Source organism: Oryctolagus cuniculus, chromosome 1, assembly GCF_964237555.1.
Source record: "Oryctolagus cuniculus chromosome 1, mOryCun1.1, whole genome shotgun sequence".
NCBI lineage: Eukaryota > Metazoa > Chordata > Mammalia > Lagomorpha > Leporidae > Oryctolagus > Oryctolagus cuniculus.
Window position 1 is genome coordinate 190230490 of NC_091432.1, and position 13446 is coordinate 190243935.

Below are 13446 nucleotides of genomic sequence, written 5' to 3' on the forward strand. Positions count from 1 at the left end.
GTGTAGAATTCTGTTTTTTTTTTTCAAAAATTCTCTTTGCAGTCCTACAGTAGTAAAGGTGTAGTGCTTTTTCAGTTTACTGAGTGTAATCTCGTTTGTCTTATAGATGCCACCTGGAACAGCAAGACCAGGTTCTCGTGCAGGTCCTGTGGGGACTGGTGGAGTTCTGTCATCTCAAATCAAAGTAGCTGATCGTCCTGTGACACAACAAGGATTGAGTGGAATGAAAACTGGGATGAAAGGTATCTATTTTAAGAAGATGGGCATATTTTATATAAGAAATACTATAGTCAAAGTCAAGTCAAAATTAAAGCATGTAATTCTTAATCTTTGATGCACAAAATTTTTGTGAAGTTAAATAGCAGAATTAATGTAAAAATATGTTGCAAACCAGAAAGTTACATACATATATAAACTATCTTAGCCTTTATTTTTCTGAACATAGAGTTTTACTGTGACTTTACTATAACTTTAACTTGAAAAAATTCCAAATAACTTGAAGAAATATTCAGGATACACATTAGATTCTTAGTACTAAATAGAAATATTCTGAAATACTCTTTAATAGTTTTCATGTCAAAAGGACACTATTAAAATGTGTGTGTATTTACAAGAAGTGAATCAAGATAATTAATACTTCATTGTAAATACTGCTTAAGGAAATGAGACTTAACACGTAGATGTATACTGAATATGATTAAAGCCCTTCATGTGTTTAGAAAACAGAACGGTACATTATACGTTATGTTTTAAAAATTTGATAGGTGAGTATATATAAACCAAAACTTAATGAATTTTATATAAAGCATTTTTTGTTTTCTGGTATTAATGACAATATGAGGGATAAAGATATTCTGCTGGCACAGAATTACTTATAAGACATCATATTGGGAGCTGGCAGTATGATGTAGGAGATTAAGTTACTGCCTGTGATGCTGGCATTCCACATGGACGCCAGTTTGAGTCCTGGCTGCTCTACTTCCAATCCAGCTCCCTGCTAATGTGCCTGGGAAAGCGGTGGAATATGGCCCAAGTCCCTGGGCCCCTGCACCCACTGGAAGACCTGCATGAAGCTCTTGGATCCTGGCTAAATTTAACCTGGCCCAGCTCTAGCCTTTGCAGCTATTTGGGGAGTGAACCAGAGGATAGAAGATCTCTGTCTCTCCCTCTCCTTCTGTAACTCTGCCTTTCAACTAAAATACATAAATCTTTTTAAAAAAGATATCATATTACAGTTAGCATTTTGTATCCATGTATTCTATATCCACAGATTGAACCAACTGCTGATAGAAATTATATTTAAAAAATTGTATCTCTGTTGAACAGATACAGTATAATTTTTGCTTATCATTATTCCCTAAATAATACAGTATAATAACTATTTACATAGCATTTATGTTGTATTAGGTACTGTAAGTAATGTAGAGATGATAGGGGAGGAGGTGCATAGGTTACGTGCAAATACTACACTGTTTTATATGAAGGACTTGAGCATCTACAGATTTTCATATCTGCAGGGTATACCAGACCCAATCCTCCTTGGCTACCAAGGGATGACTTATTTTTCTTTTTTCTTTAAAGATTTATTGATTTATTTGAAAGTCAGTGTTACACACAGAGAGTAGATGAGGCAGATAGAGAGAGAGGTCTTCCATCCACTGGTTCACTCCCCAGTTGGCCACAATGGCCGGAGCTGCGCTGATCCAAAGCCAGGAGCCAAGAGCTTCTTCTGGGTCTCCCACAGGGGTGCAGGGGCCCAAGGACTTGGGCCATCTTCTACTGCTTTCCTGGGCCATAGCAGAGAGCTGGATGGGAAGAAAAGCAGCGGGTACTCGAACTGGCGCCCATATGGATGCCAGCACTGCAGGTGGCAGCTTTACTCGCTATGCCATAGCACCGGCCCCTATATTTTTCATAATACAGTATATCATGCCCTTCAAGAGCCTTAAATTTTCTTGTGATATCATTCAGCTGACTAAATTTTAAAAACCCACTGATTATTTTTACGTTTGCTTAATAATTAAAATAGTATAGAAAATAACTCCAAATTAACCAGCAAGTATTCATTCAACTAGTCTTAAAAATATATTTACAAAAATATTTGTTTAATATTACTTATGGAAGACATTAAAGGTAGAAACATACAAAAATTCATACTTACTACTTTTCTCCAGTCTCATTTAAGAGAATGTCTACCAGTAGACTTCAAAGCCCTATAGGAGGCCGGTGCCGCGGCTCACTAGGCTAATCCTCCACCTTGCGGCGCCGGCACACCGGGTTCTAGTCCCGGTCGGGGCGCTGGATTCTGTCCCGGTTGCCCCTCTTCCAGGCCAGCTCTCTGCTGTGGCCAGGGAATGCAGTGGAGGATGGCCCAGGTGCTTGGGCCCTGCACCCCATGGGAGACCAGGAAAAGCACCTGGCTCCTGGCTCCTGCCATCGGATCAGCGCGGTGCGCCGGCCGCAGCGTGCCAGCCATGGCGGCCATTGGAGAGTGAACCAACGGCAAAGGAAGACCTTTCTCTCTGTCTCTCTCTCACTGTCCACTCTGCCTGTCAAAAAAATAAATAAATAAATAAATAAAAATAAAAATAAAAAGCCCTATAGGAGAATTTTGATTGTTTTCACCATATGCTGTTATGTGCTGCTATTGTTCCTATCTACTCTAATGTCCAGTTTCCCATAATAATAAAACATTCCCCTTTTCTTTTCAGCAAAAAACTCACAGCAGTAGTCTCTACCATCACCTCTCACCTTTTGCAGGGTACTTCATCTCTTGTAAGGTTTGGGACCCTTACAAGGTATCAGGTTTCTTAAAAATATCTGAGAAAAATTTGAAAAATCCTGATCTCTTGCTTCTATTGAGGAATATCAACACTGTCCTCCTGTATGACAGCCAATCGTCACATAAAGCTACATAAATTTAAATTAAGTAGAAAAAAATAGTTCCCCAGTAGAACCCGTCAAATTTCAAGCTCTTAATAGTCCCATCTGGATACTCTATTGACCAGGGCTAATATAACCTCGTTATTGTGGAAAGTTCTTTTGGAAAGTTCTGTTCTAAACTCCCTTAGATTCGCTGTCTATGCAGTCAGCCTGTCCTGTGGAGTCTGTTGTCCTAACAGCTCACCGGTGGTCCCATCTTTGTGTTTTTTTTTTTTTTTTAAGATTTATTTATTTGTTTATTTGAGAGGCTGAGTTACAGAGAGAGAAAAAGGAGAGAGAGAGAGAGAAAGAGAGAGAGAGGTCTTCCATCTGCTGGTTCAGAGAGAGAGAGAGAGAGAGAGAGAGAGAGGTCTTCCATCTGCTGGTTCACTCCCCAAGTGGCCACAACAGTCAGAGCTGGGCCTATCTGAAGCCAGGATCCAGGAGCCAAGAGCTTCCTCCGGGTCTCCCATGTGGGTTCAGGGACCCAAGCACTTGCTTTCCCAGGCCATAGACAAAGAGCTGGATAGGATGAGGAGCATCTGGGACTTGAACCAGTGCACATACAGGATGCTGGTGCCACAAACAGTGGCTTTACCCACCATATCACAGCACTAGCCCCCCATCTTCATGGTCTGAATTCAAGCTTTCCTTTTATCATGATTCTAAGATATTTATTCTCTTTTCTATTTCAACAGTTCTTGATTTATTGGGACATTCGTGGCTACTGTATGAGAATTGTGTATTATTCTGATTGTGCTGAGTTTGCTGTTTGAGTGGAATTTTAAAACTGAACACTAACGCTTAAAAAATATTTTTTAGGTCCCCAAAGACAAATTTTAGACAAATCTTATTATCTTGGACTTCTCAGGTATGTTAAACAAACACATCTTTTCTATGTATGATCTTGAATTTTAGCTGTGGTACTTATGATAATTAGGTGTCTTTTGATTTCTAAGAATTATTTTGTATTCTAATTAAATATTGGCTCATTTGGCTGTACTGCAGAATAGATGTGATAATCCAGTTAGGCTGAGAATTTTAATTCTGTTTATGTTTTGTCATAAAATCTGATTGATTTACTAAGGCAGAATACTTGAAACTGTGTAATTTACAAATAATAGAAATTTATTTCTCATAGTTCTGTAAGTTAAGAAGTCCAAACTCAAAGTGCTGGCAGATTGAATGTTTGCTGAAAGCCTCATAGATGGCTGTCTGTATCTTCTCATGATAGAAGGGCAAAAAAAGGGCCTAGCTATGTAAGGCATTAATCCCATCTATAAGGGAAAAACCTCATGTACTAATTGCATCCCAGAGCTCCACCTCTTAATACTGCTTTTTTTTTTATTAAAAAAAAGTTTAATTAATTAATTAATTTGAGAGGCAGAAAAATAGAGAGCCTTTATCCACTAGTTCAGTCCACAAATGCCTATAGCTAGTGGACTGGGCCAAGCCAAAGTTATAAACTGAGAACTCAGCCTGGGTCTCTCATGTGCGTGGCAGGGACACGATTGCTTATGCCTCTCCGAGAGCATATTGGTAGGAAGCCAGAAACGGGGCAGAGTCAGGACTCACAGGCACTGCAGTATTGAATGCAGGAATCCCAAATGGCATCTTACCTTCTGCACCAGACACCTATCTCTTAATTTTATTGGGGGTTAAATTTGAATATAAATTTTGGAAGGCACACAAAGGTTTAAACCATAGCATAAGTCAGTCTGGCATTGTGGTATAGTGGGTTGAGCCATCGCCTGCATTACAGGCTTCCCTTTTGGGTACCAGTTCGAGACTCATCTACCCAACTTCCAATCCAGCTCCCTGCTGGTGTGTCTGGAAAAGCAGTGGTAGATGGTCCAAGTGCCTGGGACCCTGCATCCATATGGAAGACCCAGAAGAAGTTCCAGGCTCCCGGGTTTGGCCTGATACAGTCTGGCTGTTGCAGTCCTTTGGGGAGTGACCCAGTGGATGGAAGATCTGTGTTTCTCCTTCTTTCTCTTAACTCTGACTTTCAAAATAAATAACCAAATCTTTTAAAAAATTCTAGAAATAGGCCGGCGCCACGGCTCATTAGGCTAATCCTCCGCCTGTGGCACCGGCACCCCAGGGTTCTGGTCCCCGTCAGGGCACCGGATTCTGTCCCAGTTGCTCCTCTTCCAGTCCAGCTCTCTGCTGTGGCCCTGGAGGGCAGCGGAGGATGGCCCAAATGTTTGGGTCCCTGCACCTGCATGGGAGACCAGGAGGAAGCAACTGGCTCCTGGCTTCAGATCGGCGCAGCGCGCCAGGCACAGCGGCCGTAGCAGCCATTTGGGGAGTGAACCAACGGAATGAAGACCTTTCACTCTGTCTCTCTCTCTCACTATCTAACTCTGCCTGTCCAAAAAAAAAAAAAAAAAAAAATCTAGAAATAAAGAAAATATAGCATAAAGTTTAAATTTTTTGCTTCTTTAATTTTTTTTAAATTTATTTTTTAAGGAATACAAATTTTAAAAGTGCAATTTTAGGAATATAGTTATTCTTCCCACCATACCCACCCTCCTCCCACACTTCCACCCCTCCTCCACCCCTCCTCCTCCTCTTCCTCCTCCCTCTCTCCTTCCCAGTCCCATTGTCCATCAAGATTCATTTTCAATTAACTTTGTACATAGGAGATCAACTCTATACCAAGTTAAGATTTCAACAGTTTGCACACACAAGCACACAAAAACTTTGGGAACCAGTATCACATTTAACTCTCATCATACAACTCTGAGGACAGAGGTCCTGCATGGGGATTAGTACACAGTGACTCCTGTTGTTAATTTAACAATTTGTTAATGATTACAGAATCTATGTCAGTTTCAAATTAATTGATTAGAATAGACTGAGGTTATCTTTATTCAGAGCTTAATGAGCCATTTAACTAATTTCATAAACCATTTATGTTGTACATTTATGAAAAATATAAGATTTAACTAGAAAGCCTTCTGGATTAGAATTATTCCTGACTTTTTTATTTCTTTTTGATCAGAAGTAAAATAAGTGAACTTACAACTGAAATTAATAAGCTTCAGAAAGAAATAGAAATGTACAATCAGGAGAATTCTGTGTATTTGTCATATGAAAAGAGGTAGGTACTTTTTCATTTAAAATATACAAGACTTTTTTATTATTTATACTTCTGAATAAGTACTTATTGGTCATTCAGTATTGTATATTCATCATATTGAATTTTTTCGTATCCATAATGCTTGAAATGTTCATCTACTTATATATTTATGAATGTGTTTTTCTTATGTTTATAGGGCAGAGACTTTAGCTGTTGAAATCAAAGAGTTTCAAGGACAACTAGCAGACTATAACATGGTATCTGCACTTTTCTGAGAGAATTTCTTTTCAATATTTTCATTGCTTTTCCACTTTAAAATACATTATTTTAAGTATAAAGTAATACAGGAATATATACTTACTGTGAAAGATTGAAACCATAAAAAGAAAGAGAATAAAGGGCTGCTTTCCTTTCTTTCTCATTTCTCTCCCCAAAATTAATGTGGCTTAACAGATTGATAAGTATTCTTCCAGTATTTTTAAAAAATGTTTACTTACAAATACAAAAATATACACATTCTTTTTTCCCTAACAATATTAAAGTTATGATTAAAATTACAATTTGGGAAGAAGTTAACATTTACTGGGTAATAATAATGGCATTGCTTTCAAAACACGTTTTAGTTTTTTTTTTTTTTTTTAAGATTTGTTTATTTATTTGAAAGGTAGAGTTACAGAGAGGCAGAGAGAGAGAGAGAGGTCTTCCATCTGCTGGTTCACTCCCCAAATGGCTGCAAGGGCCAAAGCTGCGCCAATCTGAAGCCAAGAGCCAAAAGCTTCTTCTGGGTCTCCTACGTAGGTGCAGGTGCCCAAGCATTTAGGCCATTTTCTACTGCTTTCCCAGGCAATAGCATAGAGCTGGATCAGAAGTGGAGCAGCCAGAACTTGAACCGGCACCCATATAGGATGCCGGCCCTGCAGGTGGCGGCTTTACCTGCTACGCTACAGCGCCAACCCTATGTTTTGGTTTTCAAAAAGTGTTGTTATTATAAAATGTTAAAAATTTAATGGTTTAGCAGGCAGATTACCTCCATCTTTATGTTTTATTCAAAATAAATTATCTGTATTTTATCAAAATAGACTATGTAACTTAAAAAATAGCTTTACCAAGTATGCATACTGATGTGGACTTTCAGAACAAACAATCCCTTTGGCAAAGTTGATAACTGCTTTTAATGCTTGGGGTGATGTTGGGCCCATGAAAATATCTAGGGTCCATATTTTCTATCAGTTTCTTGGGCGCTTTGTTTAATGAAAATGACAAGCTTTTATCTCACATTTTCTGTTAAGAAATAGTGTTACAAGAAGCAAGTGATATTTTACCATAATATTTAGGTATATTAGGATGGTCATATTTGATATTGTTACATTATAGTTAACAATAAAATTTGCTAATTGTGTATTGTAATTGTTAAATATTCTGAGCTATACAATCCATAACAAACATTTTATAGGATGAAATATTCATTGGGGTTGTTTAGTAAATAATGTTTAATCTAAATATGAGACAAGCAATTTTTATAAGATATGAAGTGACTGAGAAAAGAAATTTTTAGTTATGCTGGGATTTATGAAGTAAATTGCTTAATATGAAAATAATAAAATGCAAAATTTGCTGTTTGTAGGTTTAATAAAATAATACCTGATACATAGAAAGCGCTTAGTAGTCTGACATATGGTTAGTTCCCAGTAAATGTTAGATGTTACTAGCTCTTTTATCTATAATAATTGTGGAAATTAAGCATGTTAATATGAATAATGGGCTCTGAATAGTGTTTGGGACATGATAAATACTTTGTTAGCTATTGCCTAACATTTTGAAGTAGGTTTACTAGTGTTCTATTTATACTCTTGGTTTTTGTTTTTTGTTTTTTTAGTTTTTGGAAGATGACAATCTTTTATATTGTCCTTAGTATAAATTTTAAATCTGTTAATATTTTTCTCCCCTCAAAAATACAGTATGACAGATCTTCCTAAAACATTTATTTTTGATAGACTCTTCTTTAAAAGCTCATGCATCTTTTCAGAGCAAGTGAAACTCTCTGAGATATCTGCAGGAGTAGTTAATTACTGCTCACTTTTCTATTCTAAAAAGGTATTTTACTTATTGGCCAAATATGTGGTATATGTTTACTTAGGTAGCTAAATAATTTGTTTATATCCAGGAAAATAATACACTTAAGAATTCCTAATACTTAAGTTACTGTTTGTTTGTATAATTGAATGCTTATGTGATGAATTAACAGACAACATTTATAAAGAGTAATATATGTAAATTTTTTTGTACTTTTGTTTTTAGTTGGTAGATAAACTTAATACCAATACTGAAATGGAAGAAGTAATGAATGATTACAACATGGTAAGAAAATTTATAAATATAAGCAATAGATCTATATGCGACTTTATGAACCTTAGTGATGGGCATTACTCTGACCTTAAATACCACTATTATATTTGAACTCCCTTAACTGCTCTTTTAAAATTTGTTCCCATTGGTTGTCTCTCCCAGTTAACACTTTAGTTACTGTGTCTACAGGCTGTTTTAATTGGTATCACACTTAGCGTTAGTCAGAGAGTGCCATCTACATTTCCTTATATATATATGTCAGTTTATATTTTCGGTATAATTTTTGCCCAAATGGAGCTGAGTACTTGATAGAGGTAAATGGCACTTTTACATAGCTTTTATAACAAAAAAAGAAAAATGAATAGATATAATGGCAGATGTAATACTAACTGGTTGGTAAGTGAAAATTTGTATACAAATTTCTTAGATTAATTATTTGATAGAAAACAATGAAATATATTAGCTAACTTGTTTTAATTATAGATAGCTTATTTTGATTGAAAATAACATAAAACTCATTACATGATCAAAAAATTATTCCAAGAATACATAAAGAAGACTCTTCTAAAATTGGGTTCCAAAACCATAATTTAGTAGGTTATTTTTAGCTTAACAACACAGGAGAATTCACAACTTTAAAACTGTATTTCAATGCCTTATGTGTTTGGTCAGTTATTTGGGATTTGTCCAAATTGTAGGTTGTATATACACAGGTAGAGTCAAGTAGGAATACTTAGGTAAACTCCTTGAGTGATTTAAAAATAAAATTTGTGATGGTTTTAAATTCAACAAATTTCTAGTCAAGTATTTATTGAATATTCAATAAGTTCTTGAAATGCATTTTATATAAATTAAGTTTATATTCAATTTTTTGGCAGATCACTAAAGGCAATGAATATTTTTGGTGTGTAAAAAGATTTTATTAGTGATTTTTTTTGTTAAAGGAAATAGTTACTGTTTATTTTTTCATAAACTTTTTATCGTTTGATTATTTTGAATAATCTCTCCTTTATTTCATAACCTGAATAACCTTTAAAGAAAGAATTTGTGTTAGTTTTTTTTTATTAAATCACTAACTTTTCTGTTAACTGTTTATTTAGCTTAAAGCCCAAAATGATCGAGAAACACAAAGCATGGATATCATATTTACTGAAAGACAAGCGTAAGTTTAACCCATTTAAATATCAAACAGATTCTTAAGTGAATTTTTTAGGTAGTTCAACTTTCAAGTCATTTATATCTTTACAAATTTTTCTTAACTGTTTTTCCATGTTGCGTTTTTTCATTTAAAAAATGTTTGCAATACAGACTTTATTGTTTATTCATGTTATCTCCACTTAACACTAAAAAATTGATTCTGTACAAAGTAAAATTACTACATAGATTATATAAATAGGATTTCTCCTTCCAGTAGAAGAACTTAAAATCTAAAATAAGTAAGAATATCTTTATGTCTACCAATTTTAATTTTAACTTGGGCCTTTATCTAAATTGAATTAAGGTATTTCAGGCCCAGTCTAATGAAACATGTATTATTAGGCAGTAGTCTATTTACATTATTTCATTAGTATTTATAATTTTATTATATTAGTAACCCATATCATATGTAGATCTTATGTACAACTGTATATATAATATAACTTGTCTGAAGAATAAATACCAATACCTTGACTTTGGTAATAAAGTAGTCATAGCAGTGGAAGTAATGCCTACCTAGGTAATAAGTAGATATGTTATAATTCAAAGAATTGTTCTTCATCAACTTTTGTATAATCTTAATCAAATATTGTCTATGGCAATGCAAGCCTAGGAAATGAGCTGTTTTATATACACACACATTCACATTCCATTCCAGAAATTTAATAATATTATCTCTTTGAATATTTATAATCTCTTTGAGAGCAATGATAGTAATTAACTAAAATTACCAAAATATGGTAATACCAAATACACTGTTATGTTAGTTCTGAATAAATAGTATATATTCAATGAAGAATAGGATGTTAAAATATACTAATAAAGCAATAAAGCATTTGAAAGATAAAAAGAACTCTCCCTCTCTCCTCATCTATCATTTGATATGGCTGAAAAGTGATTTCTTAGGAGTTGAAAATACTGGGGCCAGCGCTGTGGCATAGCGGGCTAAGCCTCTGCCTGCAGTGCTGGCATCCCATATGGTTGCTGGTTCAAGTCCTGGCTGCTGCTCTTCCAGTCCAACTGTCTGCTATGGCCTGGGAAAGCAGTGGAAGATGGCCTAAGTGATTGGGCCCCTATACCTCTGTGGGAGACCCAGAAGAAGCTCCAGGCTCCTGTCTTCAGATCCACCCACTTCCAGCCATTGCGGCCATTTGGGGAGTGAACCAGTGGATGGAAGACCTTTCTCTCTGTCTTTGCCTCTCTCTGTCTAACTCTACCTGTCAAATCAATAAATAAAATCATTTTTAAAAAAGTAAAAAAAAAAAAGAACACATTCAACAAATTGCATGCTTAATATTTAAAAAAATTGAAAATATTAACAGTCCCTTTCCTTTAACAAAGAAATTTCCATTCATAGTAACCAGACTCTTCCTTGAATTTTTTTTCCTGGTTTTTAAACCACTTAGCAAATAACTATCATTTATTGTGTAGAGATACACTCCTAGGAACCATAAAAAATAAGAAATATATAAGGTATAACTCTCTGAACACCTTGAAGAGTTTAGAACATTTAAGTCCCTTTTATTTCATTATTTATCTCAAAGTCTGTAATACACAGATCAGATTTACATGTTTTACAGATACTTCATACAAAAACATTCCCAGATTATAAGTTTAAGATCCTTCAAAATTTGTATGTCCATTTGGTTCATTTGACTAAGGAAAAACATGATAATTTGTCCTGAGAGTGTCACTGACCAATTTGAAAACTATATCTGCAGTTTGTAATTAAAGCTGAGTGAAATAAGCTTGCCTGTCTCTTCTGGGGAGAAATGTAGATTAAGAACAAAAGTTATGGGCCGGCGCCGTGGCTCATTAGGCTAATCCTCCGCCTTGTGGCGCTGGCACACCGGGTTCTAGTCCCGGTCGGGGCGCCGGATTCTGTCCCGGTTGCCCCTCTTCCAGGCCAGCTCTCTGCTGTGGGCAGGGAGTGCAGTGGAGGATGGCCCAAGTGCTTGGGCCCTGCACCCCATGGGAGATCAGGATAAGTACCTGGCTCCTGCCATCGGATCAGCGCGGTGCGCCGGCCCAGCGCACCGGCCGCGGTGGCCATTAGAGGGTGAACCAACGGCAAAGGGAGATCTTTCTCTCTGTCTCTCTCTCTCACTGTCCACTCTGCCTGTCAAAAAAAAAAAAAAAAAGAGTAAAAGTTATGAAATTTACTTTTATATACAGCAGGAAGATAGATTTATTTCTTGTGTTAGCCAGGTGATCAGTGTTTGAGTAACAGAAGGATCCTATCTTGACTCTGCACTTTCAAAAGGATCAGGAAATGGTACCCTTTGGGAAGGCTGGTAGAAAAAGCTTCTGTTTTCATACTTCTCTTTCCATTTAGTATGGTATAATCACCTGATTTATTATGGAAAACCCTTCCATAATAAGTTGGTTATAGTATAACGTCTTCTTACATCATTAATAGTTAGGCATCTAATTAATTTTAACATGCCTGTTTGAACAAATGATTCTCTTCTAATTCTGATATCTACATTTGGTAGTTGGATATTAGTCAAAGTTAGTTGTCTTTGAAAGTGCACATGATAATAATTTTATACCCTTTTTTCGTTTAGACAGATCATTATTGAATATTCAATATTCAATGATAAGATTCTCTTAAATGGAAGGTATTAGATATAATGTTCACTCATTTATGTTTATTTTACTATATTTCTCAGTTATAAATATTTGCACCATATAATTAAGAAGTGACATTTTGGTAGAATGATTATTTAGAAAAAGAAGCATGGTGTTCCCATAATCATTCTTATAATTGGTATTTAAAATAATGTATAATTGATATTATATGTAAAGAAATAGTAAACTTAAAAATTTATACCCTTTATTTAAACACATTTCTATACATGCAGCAAGTATGCATTATAATAAGTAAAATCTGCTTCACAGGATACATCATGCTAAACAGATCTTAAACAGATTCAATAGACATTTAAACTGAATTTGTTATTTATGTAGCTTATTTTATTTTCATTTTTATTTGAAAGGCAGAGAGTCAGAGACAGAGACAGAGAGATCTTCTACTTACTGATTCACTTTCCAAATGTCCAAAATGCTTAGGCTTGACTGGGTAAAAGCCAAGAGCCTGGAGCTTATCACAGGTCTTGCACATAAATGGGTCTTACATACTTGCTGCCTCTCAGGGTACATGTTAACAGGAGGCTGGAATCTGAAGTGGAGCTGGAACTTGAACCAGGCATTCCAGTATGGAGTTTCTTAAGTGGTCTCCCAACTGCTGGACCAATGCCTGCCTTTCTACAGCTTGTAAAATGGCTGTTTTGCAGATTGTGGCATAGATGTGCATTATTTTTAGTCTCTCTTTTTAAAGAAATTCAAGTACATACACTTTTTAAAAATTTTTATTATTGGGAAAATTAACATACATCAAAATATTGTATTATAACTCTATGTACATCCCCAGCTCCCTTCAGTTCATATCCAACTCTGCTCTATCCACAACTGTAGCAGCTATTCCCATCTATATATTATGATGAAGAAAATCCCATATCATTTCATCTGTAAATATATTTCACTGTTTTAGTAATATGTTTATCTCTAAAGATATAAATACATTTAATTTCCTCATTTATAGAAGATAAAAATTAATAGATTTTGCTACAGTTTTGAGTGTCACTGTTAGTAATGATGTTATTACAGTTAGGATTGCTGCCAATGGATTATAAGGAATGGCAAATAATTCACTTCAGATAAACCTTTCCTATTATTCTCAAGGTCAGTGTTCTCTGCTGTTTCTTGGACTATTATTGTGTTATGAGTTCTTATTACATTTACCTCAAAGAAAGGGTTTTGTTGTCAGGTAACTTTAGCACTTCTTAATACTTAGATCTTGAATGATCACAGAGTAGTTTAGTTAAGCATTTTGT

The 13446-nt window shown here is 35.5% G+C and overlaps 1 protein-coding gene across 1 annotated transcript in view; it reads left to right on the forward strand.

The window, feature by feature from the left end:
• The window catches only part of IFT74 (intraflagellar transport 74), a 116406-nt gene that overhangs the window by 4528 nt on the left and 98432 nt on the right, over positions 1-13446 (forward strand). Inside the window, exons 3-8 of the mRNA XM_002708044.5 lie at positions 107-242; positions 3745-3793; positions 5930-6028; positions 6204-6264; positions 8306-8365; positions 9454-9515. Coding sequence (XP_002708090.2) covers positions 107-242; positions 3745-3793; positions 5930-6028; positions 6204-6264; positions 8306-8365; positions 9454-9515 — 467 coding nt within the window. The remainder of the gene's footprint in view (positions 1-106; positions 243-3744; positions 3794-5929; positions 6029-6203; positions 6265-8305; positions 8366-9453; positions 9516-13446) is intronic.